We start from the raw sequence: 20,757 nt of genomic DNA, 5'->3' as shown, positions 1-20,757 counted from the left end.
TGTGTTCTGGGGACTTTAATACCTCTCCTGGGCTCTCCTTTCTTTTCAGTTTTTTCATAATTTTCCATGAAGTTGAATCCACCCCCCCACACACTAACCTGCTGCTTTGTTTCCCATTAGTCATACTTCTTGGAGTTTTACCCTTCTCTTCCCTCCCCCCTCCCAACTTTCTAGTTTAAAGTCCTGTTGACCACCCTAGTTACCCTTTGCGCGAGAACATTGGTCCCAGATCGGTTCAGGTGGAGACCATCCCAACGGTACAGATCCCTCTTGTTCCAATACTGATGGCAGTGCCCCACGAAATGGAACCCCTCTTTCCCGCACCACTTCTTTAGCCACGTGTTTACTTCCCTTATTCTCGCGTTCCTATGCCAATTTGCACGTGGCTCGGGTAGTAATCCGGAGATTATTTTGCATCTCAATGAATCTGTAAAAGATCATGGAATGATCTAACCATTTCCTTTGCATGAACTCTTGTGCTAACCAAGGTAATCATTGAATATTAAGATAAAAGCAAAATACTGCGGATGCTGGAAATCTGAAACAAAACCAAAAATAGCTGGAAAAACTCAACAGGTCTGACAGCATCTGCGGAGAGGAAGAGAGTTAGCGTTTCGAGTCCGTATGGCTCTTCATCAGTTAAATATTCCCAGGTCTTTTTTTGGACAAAAATATACTTTATTCATAAACTAGCTGAAAGAACATTACAAAACATTTCAAAAAGTGCAATAATGTTCAAGTTTTCCACATAGATCATGTCACACCCTGAGGTGCTTCAATACAATCAAGGAACATTACAGACATTTCAAAATGGTCATAACAGACAGTCAGACAGTGCAATGGTATTTAAGTTGCCTGCATAGATCATGTTGTACTCTGAGGTGCTTCAATACAATTGCGACATATGTCGTATTCACTGCATACACTCAATGTGAGTCATGCAGCCCGAGGGGGTCTATACAATTCCCGGCCCCTCGGTGCACTATAGCTAATAGTCCTTAGGCCGTGACCCCAGATCAAGTATAGTAAAGGTTGCACCTCCCTCTACTTTATCTCATCAACATGTGCCTGCATTCCAATCTTCGTTCCAAGACTTATCTCTTTGACAACAGTGTGACAATTTTTCCACTTCCTACACTTGCATCTTTGGTCCCTGAATGATATGACACTTTAGTACCTTTTAGGACGGTTTATTGGGGTGGACACATACTAGCTGGGAACTGGAATGGGATGTACGAGCAAAATGGGGATGGATTTGCATTTCCAGGCCCTGGTTCACTGATTCTCCACCTCCCACGTCACCTGAAGACTATGGCCGGGACCGTGCCATCCAATGTGTGGCACACCGTGTGACCATGCATAAATGGCATTTCGGTTTTGCAAAGCCTCCCAGCGTTAATTGTGGACTCTCTAAAACCCAAGGGCTGGTTGGGAAAAGGGCACAAGCCTTGCATTTTGGGGGGCTTGCTTGGGCTGGCAGCATGAAGACTGGAGGGCGGGGTCACCCCTCTTGAGTTGCTGTGACCTCACCCACTGAGGGCTGGCGCAGCTGCTGAAGTGGGGCTTGTACTGGCAGGGAGCGGGAAGGGAGTTTGAAACAGGACGTTTGGCTTCTTGTGGCGGCGCTGGTTGCATTTTGTTTTGGGGAGGGAGGGGCGGGTGGTTTGCATTTGACAACGAGAGAGAGAGAGAGAGAGAATTAGAAAGAAGAAAGATGGCGTTTTGCACGGTGTGCTGGGTCGGGAGGCTGTGGTTGCTGCTGCTGCTGCTGGTGGCCGGCTCGGCCCGCTGCGGGCCGGAGCCCGTGTCCGAGCCGGAGCCGGAGCCGCAGCCCGAGGCTGTCCCAAACCCAGCGGTGGAGCATCTGGGAGACACCAACTGGACCCTGATCCTGAGCGGCGAGTGGATGTTGCAATTGTGAGTAGAGTGGGAATGGAACGCGGCCCGGAGCGAGAGAGCGCGCGGGGGGCGGGGCGGGGAAACCCCCCCCTCCCTTCCTCCAGGGAGGAATTCCCCCCACTCACTGGGCGCGCGGGGCAGAACGTTGACCCGGGAACGAGGGAATCCCCCACCCACTGACTCACTGAGTGGGCGCGCGCGGGGCGGCTGCAATGACCCAGGAAGGAGGGAATCCCAGGGTCTCTCTCCCCCCCCACCCCCCAGGAGCAGTGACAGAGGCCGAGGCCGAGGGGGGAGCAATAATGCACCAAGCACTGGCTGTGCTGCTGCTGCTGCTGAATGTGCCGGGCCCGTATCCTGTACATTTTTTTGCCAAACTTGGGCAGTGGTTTGCACACTGAATGAATCATCATTATCTGGATGTTAAATAGTTGTTTTTCTTTTTTTGGGGGGAGGGGAGGGGAGGGGGGTGGGGGAGGGAGTGGTGCAATTGCGCGCTCTTTGCTATTTTTGCAAACCGTCTTGCACCTTATCTGACATTCATTGCACCGTCCCGACCAATGAAATTATTTAATGCACCCTCCTCACTCACTCACCCACCCACCCACTCTTTAATTCTCCACTCTCTTCTGGCAGTGCTTTGCTTCAGTGCGGCCTGTGCCCTTTTAAATGTGCATTTAAGAGGTTTAATTAGCAATTTTTCCCCCCAAATGCAGGCTGCAGTCTTTCACTGTCATAGACAGTGCAAATAGTTTGTCAGGGAAGCACATGCAATGCTTGAAGGCTGTGGCAAGCCAATCTGGGATGTCCCCCCCCCCCAGATCAGAAGATGGCAACACGATTATGAATTTGACCTGGGACTGTGATTCCACAGTTGGGGGATTGTCTTCCAACATTACTTCTGGTGCCTTATTCACACTCTGCAAACAGTTTGGTCCAAGTGTTCAAGGTGTGAGTCGTCACTGAGATTTTGTATTTAGCAAAGTGCATTGCTGCTCTGTGACTTTTGGGGAGCTGACAACTCCCATGGGTTTTCCTTTCTCATTCGGTGATCCTGCTTGAATATTCCTCTGTCCTGTACCTCGTGAGAAACAGGAGCAAGGAGTAGCGCATTCAGGGCATTGAGCCTGCTCCACCATTCGAGAAGATCATGGCTGATCTGACTGTGGCCTTAACTCCACTTTCTTTGCTGCACCCCCCTCCCCTCCCCACCCAACCCCTCCCCCCACCATTTTCGATCATAAGTCTAACTTGGCCTTGTATATGTTCAATGACCCAGCCTCCACTGCTCTCTGGGGAAGAGGATTCCAAAGACTAACGACCCCCTGAGAGAAGAAATCCCTCCTCATCTCCATCTTAAATGGGAGACCCTTTATTTAAATTTTCTGGTTTATTTCTCGTGATTTTTTTTTAAAAAAGGCTCTACCGCAAATATGAATCTGTAATGGGCTGATTCTGGCTTTATCCCCTTCACACCCTTTATGTAGACTGGGGCAGTGCTTGACTGTCTTAAAGTTATCTGGAGGAAATGATCTAGTAAGAAACTTGTCCAGTGTAGAATTTTTCAAAAATGCAATGCGCAACTTTAGCGCTTTTTTAAAATTAAAAAAAAAAATCAGCTTTAAATCTTCCAGATGTATTCTGTATGCAGCTCTGGTTAGAATATGGATGAATTGCAAGTCTTAAACAGAACCAAAAGCAGAAAATGCTGGAAAAGCTCAGCCGGTCAGGCAGCATCTGTGGAGAGAGAAACAGAGTGAACGTTTGGAGTCCAGAGCTGAAGAAGAGTCATACGGACTCGAAATGTTAACCCTCTTGGGGCCTCCACAGACGCTGCCAGACCTGCTGAGTGTTTCCAGCATATTTTTTATTTTTACTTCAGATTTCCAGCATTTTGCTTTCAACTTTACCCAGCATGGCCAAAAATTCTGTTTTCTTTTAACTGTTCACATGACCGTTCATCCTAATTCCAGAGAGGAGGCACAATTAACTTCCTTCATTTTCTTCTCGAGGGTAGTGAGGGGTGGGCAATAAATGCTGGCCTAGCCAGTGACACCCACATCCCGTAAATGAGTGGGGTAAAAAAACTTCAAAGTTTTTAACTTGGAATATCTATTGCGTCCCACCACAAAACCCATTCTAATGAATTTCTCCCTTTCTACCATCTCCTTGGTGCGAATTTGGTTCTGCTTTACGCTTGTTAGCTTGATTCTGAGCAATACACTATGTGCCTTGGCCTGCTCGCAAAGCACTTATCTTCTCTTTCAACCGCCTACTTATCCTATTCTTAAATGTTGGCAGAGGTTTCTGGTTCAGTCGCTCTGTAGATTTTTATTATTTGCACGGCTGGGGAAGCAGTTATGATCCCATGTCGAGGTTGACAATCCACTCAGCAGCTTCAGCTGACCCAGTTGTGAATGGTTGTGATACCACCAGGGCGATGTGGACAAAAAAAAAAAGCAAAATACTGCGGATGCTGGAAATCTGAAACAAAAACAGAAGATGCTGGATGAGCTCGGCAAGTCCAACAGCGTCTGTGGAGAGAAGAAAGAAGATTTAACCTTTTGAGTCTGTATGACTCTTGAAGAAGGGTCATAAGGACTCGAAATGTTAACTCTTATTCTCTCCGTAGATGCTGTTAGGCCCGATGTGGACGATGGCCCTGATTTGGACAGTCTGAGCCGTTCCTCATGTTCCGCTTATGGAGCAAGTGCCCACATCTCCCCGGGCCCGTCCTCAACCGGCTGAGGGGTGTCCGGATTTCCCGCGGAAGCCTGAGACCTGGGATTTCGCCGCTAGGGTCAGTTAGCGGGTCGCAGTGCGCTGTCGAGAGGTGGGGCTGTCCTCAGTTTGGAGGGTGTGGAGTGTGTCCCAGCAGGGATCTCAGAGGGGCGTGTGGTTTTGTTTTGGGGTCCTGTGTCAATGGGAATACTTTGTCAGCTGGTGGTGTTCTTTGAAGGGGAAGTTTTCCCCGCAGACATCGGGCGTTACAGCAATGCAGTCTCACAATCGTGTGTGAAAATCTTTCATTCTCTCTATCTTCATTCCCTTGCATTCAGTCATCTGTTTGTGCCCTTTCATTCTAAGTCCATTACCCACTGGAAACAGTCCAGTTCCAAACAACAACTTATATAGCACCTTTTAACTTTTAAAAAAAATGCCATAAAGCGCTTCACAGGAGCTTTATAAAACAAAGTATGACACTGAGCCACATAAGGAGATATTGGACCAGATGGTCAAAGAGGCAGGTTTTAAGGAGTCTCTTAAAGGAGGAAAGTGAGGCGGAGAGGTGTAGGGAGGGAATTCCAGAGCTTGGGCCTAGGCAGCTGAAGGCACGGCCACTAATGGTGGAGCGATTTAAAATTGAGGATGCTCGAAAGGCCAGAATGAGATGAGCGCAGATCGCTTGGAGAGTTGTAGGGCTGGAGGAGATAGTGAGAGGTGAGGCCATGGAGGAATTTAAAAACAAGGATGAGAATTTTAAAATCAAGATGTTGCTTGACCAGGAGCCAGTGTAAGTCAGAGAGCACAGGGGTGAAAGGGGAAAAGAATTGGGTGTGAGCTAAGACATGAGCAGCCGAGTTTTGGATAACGTAAAAGTCCTAAAGAAAATAGCTCCCGCACTTCGCATTGAGGCTACAGAGAGACGAGGAATCACATAGTTAAAAATTTATTAGTTCAGCTTTTTGCATTTCTTAAAACAGATTTAATTTCATCCTGCTCCACACTGGGTAATTGAAAAACTGCATAGGCCCCAGTACAAATTGAGACCAAGGATTGCCTGGATAATTGTCATGATTAAATGTAAAGGAGACCAAATTTGTACCAAGGAAATGGTAGATAGCGGGGATGTTAATTGGAACATTCCTCAGGCTGGACATATAACCATATGTAGCCAAGTAGATGGCTTCCTTCATGGGCTGCATAAGTATTTGCTGTTTAACAGCCATGTTTTTTTTAGTTGTGATGACAGACCATGGGGAGGTGGTGGCATTGTGGTAATATCACTGGACTAGTCACCCTGAGGCCCAAGCGTATGCTCTGGTCATGGGTTCAAATCCCACCATAGCAACTGGTGGAATCTAAATTCAAATAATTGATAAATTCAGGGGGTTCATCAAAAGAAATCTGGACCTGAAAGCTAGTCATCATGAAACTACGAATGATTGTCATCTGGTTCACTATGTGTGACTCCAGACCCATGACAATGAGGTTGACTCCTAGCTTGCTAGACCATTTCAGAGGGCAGTTATTCACTTGTAGCAATTAGGGATGGGCAACAAATGCTGGCCTTGCCATCGATGCCCACATCACATAAAAATAATTTTAAAAATAAGCTCTCGAGTGCCCCCATCCAGCGCTGTTAAGTGGTGACCATTGCGTTTGGTTACTTCCTGCCCGAGCATGTGAATTAGTAGTTTTTGTGTTTTGCAGTGGTGTTCTTGAATGCCGCAATGTCAGGGCTAAGTTGGGTCGGCTGAGAGTTACACTGCAATAAATGTTCCAGTACTGTACATGTTGTACTGTTAGAAGTCACTGTTGGAACTGATAGGCTGAGGCTGGAAGCACTGACATCAGTGACACCGAAAAGTGGGCTCTAAATGAACCAAGGCCAATAACGTGAAAGAAACTAGAAATATAATTGCGGAGAACTGCCTAGTTTGAATGTCTTAAACAGTTATCAGATGACAATGTGGACACACTGCACCTGGTAAGGCCCAGGCTTGGCCCCAACAGTAATGGACTCAGTTAAAGTTGTCAGGAGCGTTTTCAAAAAAAAACACACCTGAAGAGATCCTATACAGCTTCACAGGATATAACATGTGTAATGTTGGAACAGACTAACCGCTCCCCCTGGAATAGACGTCAAAAGACTGAAAACTGTGGCAGATAGGTGGACAGAAACTACTCTCTTCAATTGTTTGCCTCTTGCCTGATGGAATGGGGCATGTGAAATTTAACCCCATTATTTGGCTGGAACAGAGTGAGCTTTCCTGTCCACTCTCCTACTTGTGAATGTTTTTAGTGCCGGTCTTGAGTTGAGAAAGTTAAATGTGTTGTGTTTCCCAGCAGTGACTATCCTTCGTTGAATATTTTTAGTATTTTTCATTAACTCCCCCAGCACCGCGGGTTGGCTTATTCACCCGAGCAGTGCTAACCTTCATGTACCGAGTCACGTTTTTTTGCCAAAGATTGAACTGGTTGCTATGATATACCTTGACCTCCTGGACTATGAAATTTTGGAAAAGGGGCTTGGAAAAAAAAACACTTTATTGAATGTGTCCCACTGTTAAGGAAGGATCAAGCACTTAGCAGGTCAGCCAGCATCTGTGAAGAGAGAAGTGAAGCAAACATTTCAGGTAAAAGCAAAAAACTGCAGATGCTGGAAATCCAAAACAAAAATAAAAATACCTGGAAAAACTCAGCAGGTCTGGCAGCATCTGCGGAGAGGAGCACAGTTAACGTTTTGAGTCCGTATAACTCTTCAATAGAACTAAGTAAAAATAGAAGAGAGGTGAAATATAAGCTGGTTTAAGGGGGGGTGGTGGGACAGGTAGAGCTGGATAGAGGGCCAGTGATAGGTGGAGATAGCCAAAAGATGTCATAGACAAAAGGACAAAGAGGTGTTGAAGGTGGTGATATTATCTAAGGAATGTGATAATTAAGGGTAGAAAGCAGGACGAGCAAGGTACAGATAGCCCTAGTGGGGGTGGGGTGGGGTGAAGGAATCGAAAAAGGCTAAAAGGTAGAGATAAAACAATGGATGGAAATACATTTAAAAATAATGGAAATAGGTGGGAAAAGAAAAATCTATATAAATTATTGGGAAAAAAGGGGGGGATCGGAAAGGTGGTGGGGATGGAGGAGAGAGTTCATGATCTAAAATTGTTGAACTCAGGTATTCAATCCGGAAGGCTGTAAAGTGTCTAGTCGGAAGATGAGGTGCTGTTCCTCCAGTTTGCGTTGAGCTTCACTGGAACAATGCAGCAGGCCAAGGACGGACATGTGGGCATGAGAGCAGGGTGGAGTGTTGAAATGGCAAGCGACAGGGAGGTCTGGGTAATGCTTGCGGACAGACCGAAGGTGTTCTGCAAAGTGGTCATCCAGTCTGCGTTTGGTCTCTCCAATGTAGAGGAGACCGCATTGGGAGCAGCGAATGCAATAGACTAAATTGAGGGAAGTGCAAATGAAATGCTGCTTCACTAGAAAGGAGTGTTTGGGCCCTTGGGCGGTGAGGAGAGGGGAAGTTTCACCCCCCCCGGCGGCATTCCGCAGGGATCATTCCCTCCGGGATACCCTGGTCCACTCCTCCATCACCCCCTACACCTCAACCCCCTCCCACGGCACCTTCCCATGCAACCGCAGAAGGTGCAACACCTGCCCCTTTCCTTCCCCTCTCCTCACTGTCCAAGGGCCCAAACACTCCTTTCAAGTGAAGCAGCATTTCACTTGCACTTCCCTCAATTTAGTCTAATGCATTCGCTGCTCCCAATGCGGTTTCCTCTACATTGGAGAGACCAAACGCAGACTGGATGACCGCTTTGCAGAATACCTTCGGTCTGTCCACAAGCATTACCCAGACCGCCCTGTCGCTTGCCATTTCAACACTCCACCCTGCTCTCATGCCCACATGTCCGCCCTTGGCCTGCTGCATTGTTCCAGTGAAGCTCAACGCAAACTGGAAGAACAGCACCTCATCTTCCGACTAGGCACTTTACAGCCTTCCAGACTGAATATTGAGTTCAACAACTTTAGATCATGAACTCTCTCCTCCATCCCCACTCCCTTTCCGAATCCCCCCCCATTTTTTTCCAATAATTTATATAGATTTTTCTTTTCCCACCTATTTCCATTATTTTTAAATGTATTTCCATCCATTGTTTTATCTCTGCCTTTTAGCCTTTCTCGATCCCTTCCCCCCACCCCACCCCCACTGGGGCTATCTGTACCTTGCTCGTCCTGCTTTCTACCCTTAATTAGCACATTCCTAAGATAATATCACCACCTTCAACACATCTTTGTCCTTTTGTCTGTGACATCTTTTGGTTATCTCCAACTATCACTGGCCCTCTATCCAGCTCTACTTGTCCCACCCCGCCTTAAACCAGCTTATATTTCACCTCTCTTCTATTTTTACTTAGTTCTATTGAAGAGTCATACGGACTCGAAACGTTAACTGTGCTCCTCTCCGCAGACGCTGCCAGACCTGCTGAGTTTTTCCAGGTATTTTTTATTTTTGTTTTTAACATTTTGGGTTGATTGCTTATCATCCAAATTTCCACACTCCAGTCTCCACGATATTTAATTTTGCCCGAATGGATAAAGTGAAGCCAGCCTGTGAAGAAAGGCTTGGAAAGATAATAAACGAAAACTGGCGGCGGTTGGGAAAGAAAATACAAGAACAATAGAACTCGTGAACTTAGAACCAGTCTGCTGTTTGATTTTTCGGATAAGTTAAATGCAAACTAATAGTAAAGGAAAGATAGCAACCACTGAACTGAAATGTGGTAATATTTAAGAATAAGGGAAGTTGTATAACATGAGGTTCCACTGATGGATTTTATGTAACTTTGCAACCTTTCCTAAATCATTTTGAGGAACTACAGCTCTGTTGTTTCCTGTAACTGACCCTAATTAGGGTGTTGTTTCCTGTAACTGACCCTAATTAGGGTGTATATATTATACCATGTGAAACTATGTCTGCCCTATGATTGTTGTTGATTTCCTTCTTTTGTTGGAGAGGCTAGGGAGGAGTTTTTTTTCATCTTTCTTTCCTTTATTTTTTCTTTCCTTTTTGTTGTTCTTCCTCCTACTTTTCTTTTCCCTTTTCTTTCTCTTCCAGATGTAAATTTACTATATTATTGCTTCACTACAGGCTATTTTCATGTACTGTCGCTCATGACAGCTGTTAGACCTTAATAAACAGAAATAAAAGAGAGAATAGGGAAGTTGCTGAAAGCCTTGGTAAGAAACTTCTGATGAAATGAGGGGAAGATGAGACTGGACAGTGTCCGGAGGATGACAGCTATTTGGTATGTCACAGATCCCAAATGTAGATGAGGCGTTTGCTCCAGATTTTGGCTTCCCCACCCCCATTGTCTCCTGGAGGCAGGCTCAATCGAGGTGTTCAAGAGGGCACTGGATGTTTCTATTCAAATAATCAATGTGCGGGGGTACATGGAAAAGGCGATGGCACTCGGTCATAATGCTCATTCGGAGAGCTGGTGCAGACCCGATGGGCCCAATGGCCTCCTTCTGTGCTGTTAAAATTCTGAGAGTCTGGGGAATCCATAAGAGGAGTGGAAGTGCGCTGGGTAAGGTTGAAGGAAGGCTAGTGTTTTTGTTTAAGGAACAGTAAGTGAGTTGTGTTGTTGGTGGTGTGGCAGTGGGATTAGTGTGAGGCCGCTGTGAATCATTTTTTTTTCGTGAATGATTAATTGTTGGGGCCAGTTTAAACTTGTCTGAACTTGCACCGCACAGAAGCTTAACGGCTGGGCTGGTCAGTCCATTGTTTCCCCTGCTGACCCTTTCGAAAGAGCACTTTGTCCCTGCTTTTTGTCGGTCATCCTGCGAGTGTCTCATCCTCGACTACCTGTCCCACTCCCTTTTTAAAATTATTTATGGAATCAGCTTCCACCAGCTTTTCAGGCTGAACGTCCCAGATCCTGACATTCCCGAATGGGGAAAAATCTTTCCGCGTCTCCCCCCACGATCTTTTGCCAAAAGATTTTAAATCTGTGACCTCTGGTTATTGGCCTATTGGCCGTGGGGACCAGTTATTTTTCTTTCTTTCTGCACTCTTTATCAACACCTCTCAAAATATTGAACCTCTGTTTGAGTCCAGTGTTGCTGCTAAGTTGCACAGATGCACAATAGCCTGAAAGGTACCAGGCAGGCCTTGTTCTGGGGAAATCCAGCACCTGGGTGTGGGGAAAGCATTTAAAGAGATCATGTACTGAAAAGATAATGACCCACGCACAACAGCTACATTTTGAAGGGAAGATTGATTAGGTCACTTCCAGATCATCGTCCGTTCCAAGGAGAACACTCCCAACTTTATCAACCTGTTCCCTCGTTCCTGGTAAACCTGTGAACCCTTTCTAAGGCCTTTACACCTTTCCGGAAGTGGGGGACCCAGAATTCCCCACAATACGCCAGCCGAGGCCTAACCGGCGATTTGATAAAGTTCCAGCATAATCCTTTTTGCTTTTACAGTCGACTCCTCTGCTTATAAACGCAAGTAACGTTTCCCAGAGAGCAGTGGAGGCTGGGTCATTGAATATATTCAAGGCCGAACGTACGAAATAGGAGCAGAAGTAGACCACTCGGCCCCTCGAGCCTGCTCCACCATTCAATAAGATCATGGCTGATTAGTTTGTGTTTCGAGTTCTACATTCCCATCTACCCCCGATAACCTTTGGTTCCCTTGTCTAAAAAGAATCTATCTACCTCCACTTTGAAAATATTCAGTGACCCCCACCTCCACCGCCTTCTGAGGCAAGCGTACCAAAGCCGCACAACCCGATGAGGAAGAAAATTTCTCCTCATCTCTGTCCTTTAAGGGCAACCCCTAATTTTAAAACTGTGCCCCCTAGTTCTGGACTCACCCACAAGAGGAAACATCCTTTCCATGTCCACCATGTCAAGACCGTTCGGGTAGATTATTGATCGATAAGGAAGCTGAGGGTTACAGAGGGCAGGGGTGGAGGTGGCAGACAGGAAAGTGGAGTTAAGGCCACAGCCAGATCAGCCATTATGGAATGGCGGAGCAAGCTCGAAGGGTCGAATGGACTACTCCTCCTAGTTCATTGTGTCCGTCGTAAAAAGCATATGGAAGGTTGCGAGATCTCTTTCCACACCCTTGGAACAGAGGCGAGAAAGAGGTGGCCTAAAAGCAGTTTTCAAGATGTTCAGGGGTTTGACTGGAGTAGAATACCCCGCCTGAGGTGGTGAAAGTTGCTACCAGAGATAATTTGAAAAGGGAGTTGGACAGGTAGTTGAAAATGAGGATCTTGGAGGGTTGCGGACAAAAAGCAGGGGGGGGTTGGGGGGGGAGATGGAATGTAGCTTGACTACCCTTTCAAAGAGCCAGCACAAGCATAATGAGCTGAATAGTCTTCTGTGCTGTAAGTTTCTAAGATCTCAAATCTGAACTCATATGCTTTGTTATCTCCCTTCTCCAACTTGCCCAGCCACCTCGTGTATATGGACACCATCTACACTTTTCAAAATGGTGACGTTTATAGGACAGCGTCTTTCCGTATTAGCATTTCCAAAGTGAATCACTTCTCTGCATTGGACTTCATCATCCTATTTCACTATCCTAGCTCTGTCAGCCTGAAGCCTCTAACTATCGTTACCATGACCTTACCAAGTCTCGTATCACCTGCAAATTTACACCTGAGTCTAGGTGTAAAATTTGAGGAGAATCTTTTGGGATGGGATCATGGGATGTGGGCGTCGCTGGCCAGACCAGCATTTCTTGCCCATCCCTAATTGCTCTTTAACTGAGTGGCTTGCTAGGCCATTTCAGAGGGCAGGTCAGAGTCAACCACATTGCTGTGGATCTGGAGTCACATGTAGGCCAGACCAGGTAAGGACGGCAGATTTCCCTCCCTAAAGGGCAGTAGGGGAACCAGATGGGTTTTAATGGTCACCATTACTGAGACTGGCCTTTAATTCCAGCTTTATTAATCGATTTTAAATTCCACTAGCTGCCGTGGTGGGATTTGAACCCATGTTGCTCTGGATTACCAGCCTAGTGACATTACCGCTACGTCACTATCTCCCCCGTTTCTAAGAATAATGGATCCCAAACTGAGCCTATGGGATCACTACTGCAAACCACCTCCCAGTGTGAAAAACATCCATCAGCATGCTTGTTCCTGTCATTACGCCAGTTTGGTATCTGTGCCTCACTTTCCCCTTAATATCATTGGTTTCCATTTCTTCATCAGCCTCTGAGCATTTTATGGAATGCTTTTGGAAAGTCTGTATACACAGCATCCGCTAAACTACCTTGATCAACCTATTATGTTACCTCAACAAATGGGAGTACATTTGGATGCACTCAAACGAATAACTGATAAAAGAATAAAACGTTTACATGAATTGCGAAAGCCTGAATGTATTCATTTGAAACATTAAGCTGCCTCTGAAGACTGACTGTTTTGTTATGCCCATTTTGCCAATTGATGTGTTGAGCTCTTTCCAGACCTGGACAAAAAAAAATGCTTGTAAAGTTGCCTAGTAACCAATTCACTGAAGTCCCTGAGTCATCTTCACCTTGAATGCTAATATCGAGCTTTGTCAGACTTACTGCTTATGCATGTTTTAGAGTCACGCAAACCTTTCAGCCCCAAACAGTGGCTGAATCCCTGTGACACCCCCCCCCACCCCCGGCCTGACACCCCTCTGCCGTCTCTGCACTCCTTTGTGCATCGTCAATTTTAATTGCTCCATCATTGGCTTTGACTGTCGAGGCCTAAGCTCTGGGATTCCCACTCTCTAAACCTCTCCAGCTCTCTGTCTCACTTTCCTTCTTTCAAGACACTCCTTAAAAACATGCCGTTTCAACCAAGCTTTTGGTTAAGCTGCACGAATAACTCCTAAAGTGGCTCGATGTCAAGTTTAGTTTGGTGACGCTCCTGTGAAGTGACTCGGGAAGCATTACTACTTTTAAAGGCGCTATAAGATGTAAGTTTTTGTTGTTAGGTCCTTTTGTGGTGCAAGAGACCTCGGTCCTCGATTGCCTAGTTTGCACAAGTGGACTGGCCACTGTGATCATGCTTTCTGTAGCTCAGACAGCTGTGAGGAAATCGACCTCCAAATGAGTAACTACTTTCAAGTAAGGATTGCTGTGTGTGAGTGTCTGGAGTAACAATTATATACACGAGATCAAAGCATCTTGTCTCGATGAAGCTTAAGACACACTGACACACACACAGCGATTGAGTGATGGGGCTGCAGGTTTAATTTTAGCAATCTTGACTTGTCGTTCGCACTTCCATTTTTCTTTGTTTCTGGGGTGTGAATATTGCTGGCTAGGCCATTCCTAATTGCCCTTGAGAAGGTAGTGGTGTTCTGTCACCTTGAGCTGCTGCAGCCCATCTGGTGTAGGTGCACCCACAGTGCTGGTAGGAAGAGAGTTCCAGGATTTTGGCCTAGCGACGGTGAAGGAACGGCATTAGGATAATGTTTGGCTGGGAGGGGACCTTGAAGGTGGTGGTGTTCCCAAGTGTCAGCTACCCTTGTCCTTCTAGGTGGTAGAGATGGCGGGTTTGGAAGGTGCTGTTGCAGGGGGCTTGGTGAGTTGCTGACGTACATCTTGTATATTGTACACAATATTGCTGCATGGCGGTGAAGGGGGTGAATGTGTAGGTTGCTGGCTGGCGTGCCAATCACGCGGGCTGCTTTGTCCTGGGTGGTGTTGAGCTTCTTGAGTGTTGTGGGAGCTGCACTCACCCAGGCAAGTGGAGAGTGTTCCATTACAGTCCTGACCTGTGCCTTGTAGATGATGTACAGGCTTTGGAGAGTCAGGAGGTGAGTTACTCACCATAGAATTCCCAGCTTTTGACCTGCTCTTGTAGCCATAGTATTTATATGGTTAGTCCAGTTCATTTTCTGGTCAATGATAACCCCCAGGATGTTGATGATGGGGGAATTCAGTAATCCTAGAATGTCAAGCAGCAATGGTTAGATTCTCTCTTGTTGGAGATGATCATTGCCTGGCACTTGTGTGGCGTGAATGTTACTTGCCACTTGTCAGCCCAAGCTGAACGTTGTCCAGGTCTTGCTGCATTTGGACATGGACTGCTTCAGTATCTGAGGAGTTGTGAATGGTGCCGAACATTGTTCCATCATTGGCGAACATCCCAACTTCTGACCTTATGATGGAGGGGAGATCACTCCTGATCCCCAATAAAATGCCATTTGCAAGATGACTTGTAAAATGGGCCCCAAGTTTAATGAACAGCGTTGAGACAAGGGGACACAATCTGGAAATCAGAGCCAGGCCTTTCAGAGAGAAATTCAGAAGCACCGTTTCACATAAAGGGTGATAGAAGTGGAATCCTCTTCCACTGAACACAGTTGCTCCAAACTCAAATAATTTTAGATCTGTGTTCAGTAGAATTTTTTGCTAGCTAAGTGTATTTTTAAAAATTCATTCACGGGATGTGGGCGTCGCTGGCTAGGCCAGCATTTATTGCCCATCCCTAATTGCTCTTGAGAAGGTGGTGGTGAGCTGCCTTCTTGAACCGCTGCAGCCCATGTGGTGTAGGTACACCCACAGTGCTGTTAGGGAGGGAGTTCCAGGATTTTGATCCAGTGACAGTGAAGGAACGGTGATGATGGTGTGGGGCTTGGAGGGGAACTTCCAGGTGGTGTTGCCATGTATCTGCTACCCTTGTCCTTCTAGTTGGTAGTGGTCATGGGTTTTGGAAGGTGCTGTCTAAGGAGCCTTGGTGAGTTCCTGCAGTGCATCTTGTAGCTGGTACATACACTGCTGCTACTGTGGAGTCAAGGCTGGTGAATAGGGTTAGGATACAGGTCATAGAATGATGCAGAATCATCAATTTATACAGCACACAAGGAGGCCATTCAGCCCATCGTGAGGGTGCATGCTCTCATCGAATGATGGACCAGGCTCGAGGGGCTGAAGGGCCTTCTGCTCCTTCTGAAGGAAGGAAAGTTTGCAGTTGAAGTAGGGCTGTTCCCACCCTTCCTGCGAGGGACAGAGATTGGTACCCTGGCGTAGTTGGTGTGAATTCCTTGCGATTTGGGATGAACCCTGCTTCTGATAGCTCTGTAATAAGCTCTGCAGGAAGTGCCACCACGTGGACTTCGGAAGGGGGCAGGGTCACGCCTGCCTGCGATGCATCCTGCAGTTAAATAGTTGACCAATGTCCGCTGCCAAGGCTCACAGATGGTGTGATGACCATATGGGTGAGGCGACTGTTACCTTTCGAGTTGCACCAACTAGCGGAGAGAAAGCTTTAGGAAGCAAAATTATACCATAGTGACTTTAGAGAAGAAAAAAATTGCAAAGCAAGGGAGGGTACCTGAAAGGCAAGGCCAGGCCAGTGCAAATTGTTGACGGATGCACAAGTTACAAACTTGGATGAATTTGCTTCAGGGAGAATGAGTTTCGCTTTCTGATCTCTAGACAACATAAAAAGCACAGGGCGGGCGGCTCTGTCACTGAGAGGAGAGTGAGGACTGACTCATCGCTCTGCATTTCCTGCACACTTCTGCTAATGTTACATCAGCTGCAGGCTTGGGGCCTTTTTTTAAAATCTGAAGTGCGGTGCAGCCCCGAGTTGGCGAATAGCTTTACCGGTTTAAAGTTTGCAAAGGCGAAGCGATTTACGCGGCTGAGTTAAGGAAGTTGTTGTTGTGAAGTTGTGACGTCTTCCTCAACAGCCCTATCCTGTCGGACAGGATAGCCTAGGCGTGCGAAATCTGGAACTAAAGCAAAAATACCTGGAAAAACTCAGCAGGTCTGACAGCGTCTGCGGAGAGGGATACAGTTGAGACGTTTCGAGTCCGTATGACCCTTCAGAGATGAAATATAAGCTGGTAGAAGGGGGTGGGACAGGTAGAGCTGGATAGGGGGCCAGTGGGCCTGCACTTCCAGAAACTCCGAATGGGCTGACAAGTGGGAAATCCGCCCGTTCAAATGGGAGGGAGGTTTACTTCCTTTGCCACCTTGGAGTTTGTTTTGCTGGGAAAGACTGCGGAGGCATTTGGAGGAAATTGTCCCGTGTTTAAGAACATGGGGAATGGGAGCAGGACTTAGGCCACACGCCTGACCCAGCATTTTGAGAAGATCGTGGCTGATGTGAATTCCTGCCCTATCCTCACCCAGGGTGGGATTTCCCGGCCCCTCCCCCCAGCACTGGGGGGTGGGTCTTCCGGTCCCACCGAAATCAAGAGATTGGAACGTCTCGCCACAACGCGCAGTGGGGCGCGTGCCCCAGCGGGGCTGGGAAATCCCGGCCTTGGGGTCCGAAAGCCTGTCGATCCGGGAGATGAAAATGTTCAGCGACTGAGCATCCGCCGCTCCCTCGGGTAGAGAATTTCAACGGTTCACGACCTCCCGGCGAAGAAATCTCCCCTCGGTCGAGTCCCGAATGGCCGACCCCCTTGTGCTGGGACTGCGAGCCCCTTGAAAACGACAGACTTCGAAGAGTGTGTGAAGGGATGAATGTTTGTACGGAGAGGACGCCGCGCCCTCGTGTGACTGGGCCACGGGTCAGAGTGATCCGCGAGGTGAGCGCGCCCGCCTAGTGCAGACGTTGCCTGGCTTTCTGGGCAGCATTACACCAATGAACTAAAACGCCTGGAGCTGTTTCACAGGAGTCCCGAGCTTTGATGCTGAGCTGCGCACTGCTATATTCGAGCAGATCGCTCAAAAAGTTTCGTCCAAGCGGCAACGAGCGTTGTAAAGGAGAAAAACGAGGGGAAAGGGGCTCAGGGAGGGAATCCCAGAACTTGGGCCACTGGCAGCTGAAGGCACGGCCGCCGACGGTGGAGAGATTAAAACCGGGGCTGCTCAAGAGGCCAGAGCTAGATGAGCGCGGATACCTCGGAGGGTTGTCGGGCTGGAGGAGGTTGCAGAAGGTAGGGAGAGGCAAGGTCACGGACGGATTTGAAAGTTAGGTTGCTTAACCAGGCGCCAGTGTGGGTGAACGAGCACAGGGTGATGTATGAATGAAACTTGTGGCAAATAAGGATGAGGGCAGCAGAGTTTTGGATGACCTCACGTTTATGGATGGTAGAATGTGGGAGGTCGTCTGAAATGCGTTAGAATCATCGGTAACAAAGGAGGTTCAGGCAGGTTATGGATTTGGCTGACTGATCTACCACAATGTTTCAGCGTGTGCTCCCAAGATAAAGCCCCAACAGAGCGGGAGAGCTGCAGAAAGTACGAAGAGATGTTACAAAAAAACTTAAAGGGTTAGCAAAGCCAACAGTAAAAGTTCAGAAAATGATTGAGTGGTAAAGGAGACGGTGGACCCATTAAAGACATGCGCAGGTGATACAATAATCAACAAGAAAATGGCAGACGTTTTAAATGAATATTTTCATGATTAAGTACCGAATGGTTTTATAGAGTGAATAATGAGAAACCTTCTCCAGTGACAGAAGCGTTGGTAACTAGAGGACACAGATGTGAGGAGCCTAAAAGGGGGGGGGAAATACAAGGTTACGGGTAAGAAGTGGGGAAGTTGGATTAATTGGTAGCTCTATGAAAGGGCTGGCAGAGATACGATGGGCCAAAAGATCTCCTTTTGGTGCTGTATTGTTCTGTGACTCTAACCGCACATTTTTCTGTTCCATAAATGTCATTTCAGTTCCATCCAATTAATCCCAACATGTAAATTGTACACTGCTAACCTACATCCATTCTGGCTGCCTTATCATTGGGGTAGTTAGTTGATGAGTTTGCTGCTAGTTATAATGGTTAATTGGTCAGTTCTTTTCAGCCAAGTAGCACACCCGGAGATTAAGCCTTATTTACGTTGTGTGGTATATTGTTGAGAGAATGCGGCCCGCCCAGTGGATATGGATAAAATGGAGGAGAAATAGCTTCAAAAGAATCTTTAGGAACAGAAAAAGGACCATTTATTCCAAAAGGACCAACCTCTTTTGAAGTGATTGATCCATCCGATGACCACTTCCCAATATCCTTTCATCCCTACGAGCAGAGTCATGTTGGGCACGATCTTGTGGACAGGGGTTACAGCTGCCGGCCGGAGAGCCAGCGAGGACCCAGTGTTGGCCCTTATTCGGGACGGCCTGCTGCCTCTCCTTCCGCTCGGGCATGTGGCTGGCCAGCCAGAGGCCTGTAGGATGGCAGCCCCCTCGAGGAGGTGGCAGCTGTTGCCAGTTCAACACCCGCTGAGGCCTGGGATTGCCACTGGATCTCAGGCCAGGGGTGAGTAATGATTTTGGGGAGGTTTGGGGTGGGGGGTGGTTGGTGGGAGGCAGCAAGGGCAGTGGGTGGTTCTCAGTAGCCCCTCCCCTCCCCGATGCTGTTTTCCTTGACCAGGCACTGTGCCTTTGGATGAGGGCCCCCCTCCTCCCCCAGCATGGATTCGCTTGTCTTGCTGGGTTAATACCAGTGATGGTGACACCATTAATCACAGTGCAGAAGAGGCCCTTTGGCCCATCGAGTCTGCACTGACACGTGAGAAACACCTGACCCACTGACCTAATCCCATTTACCAGCACTTGGCCCGTAGCCTTGAATGTTATGACGTGCCAAGTGCTCATCCAGATACACTAAGTCGGCATTAATTACCCACTCAATGGACCTCGATTGGCCGCAGACAAGAAGTCCGCCCACAGGCCTTCTCGCCATGGACCTAATTGGGGTGGAGGCAGGCGGGTGCTGGTGTCGTGGTTAAATATCTCTGCCGCTAAACTCACCATGGGGGAGGACACAGCATGCTGCCTCCTAACTCTGCTTCTCTCTCTCTCTCTCTCTCTCTCTCTCTCTCTCTCTCTCCACAAATGCTGGACTTGCTGAGTGTTTCCAGCACTTTCTGTTTTTTTACTTCAGATTTCCAGTGTCTGTTCTGCTTTTATTTATTTCCTTCAATCCCTTCTCTCTCCAAATTAAACTGAAAATTGAGTAGATGGAAGTGAGTGACCTGAACTTGCTGGCAATGACTGGGCCATAAATTGGCCTCCTGGACTGTGGGAGTGGATTCGGAGTGATTCCCGCTCCACTCCGAGTACTGCCTTAGAGATTCCGCTTGGTGTTTATGTCAAGTTGCAGTTGGTCAGTTGGTAGTGGTTGCCATTGTGGTTTATGCAATATCACTTATGCTCTAGGTGAAAATTATGCTTGACTAAGTGATTTCGATGTTATCCTTGAAGGTTAGCCAGGAAAACCAGTGCCCGGTTTATGTTGTACTGTGCATCAGGACCATTGTAGTAGGAGCAGGAATAGACCATTCAGCCCCTCAGGCCTATCCGCTAAATGATTCATTTAGATCATGGCTGATTTGCATCTTAACTCCATCTTTACTGTTTACCTCGTTATATATACACATGAATAAATTGCCCGTTAAAGTGGTGATACTTTGTCACAAGCGCGATTCGAGCTGAATTGTACAACTTCAAAATGAAGACTCTGCGAATTTCAGAAGGGTCCACATCGGTGCCAGCGAGGAAGTCATACTTGGTGCAGCGCAGTGCACGGACTGAATTTCAGTCATGAGCTCTCAAAATTTGAGGCATCAGGTACCAGGTTAAAGAGAATCTCAAACTGTAGAAAAGGAAACGACATTTACATCCGTGCTTCACATAAGCCACACCCAGATATAGGGCGTAGACACCCAATTGGGACAACCAGCGAGACAGCCTTTCATGGCTTTCCATAACTGTACAGATCTGGAGGGAAAAAGATTGACGCCTCAGTCAATTATTGTTGTCACATTTTCATTTAATCCCGAGGTAAAGATCTTCACATCCGCTGTGGCTCACTGGGTACAGTGTACGGCCTAGAAGGTCGTGGGTTCAAGCCCCACTCCAGAGACTTGAGCACAAAATATCTCTGCTGACACTCCAACGCAGTACCGAGGGAGTGCAGCACTGTCGGTGGTGCCACACTAGGTTTATTTACTGACTACGTTTATGAAAGGATCTCACCTTGGTTCCGTAAGCCTTTTGCCTAAACAAAAGTTTGTGACTCTCGGGTTTGAAATTCTCAGTTGACCCCAGCCTCGGGAGTTCAGAGTTTCGGGTAGTTTGTTTGTTGGTGGATTAGAAAGAAAGAAACTTCCGTCAAAATGATTGTGCGTTTTTGAGGAAATTTGCCCACTAATATTGTACTTAACTGTGACC

At 47.2% G+C, this 20,757-nt stretch overlaps 1 protein-coding gene across 1 annotated transcript in view; it reads left to right on the top strand.

Annotated features, from left to right (window-relative positions):
- Nucleotides 1-1,671: 1,671 nt before the first annotated feature.
- tmx4 (thioredoxin-related transmembrane protein 4) overlaps nucleotides 1,672-20,757 on the top strand; it is a 43,325-nt gene continuing 24,239 nt past the window's right edge. Inside the window, exon 1 of the mRNA XM_078556435.1 lies at nucleotides 1,672-1,917. Within this exon, the coding sequence (XP_078412561.1) occupies nucleotides 1,715-1,917 (203 nt within the window). The 5' untranslated portion in view covers nucleotides 1,672-1,714. The remainder of the gene's footprint in view (nucleotides 1,918-20,757) is intronic.

This window comes from Cetorhinus maximus, chromosome 14 (genome assembly GCF_964194155.1).
Source record: "Cetorhinus maximus chromosome 14, sCetMax3.hap1.1, whole genome shotgun sequence".
Classification (NCBI taxonomy): domain Eukaryota; kingdom Metazoa; phylum Chordata; class Chondrichthyes; order Lamniformes; family Cetorhinidae; genus Cetorhinus; species Cetorhinus maximus.
The sequence above is the reverse complement of the archived record's forward strand: the minus strand, read 5'-3'. Positions and strand labels throughout refer to the sequence as shown.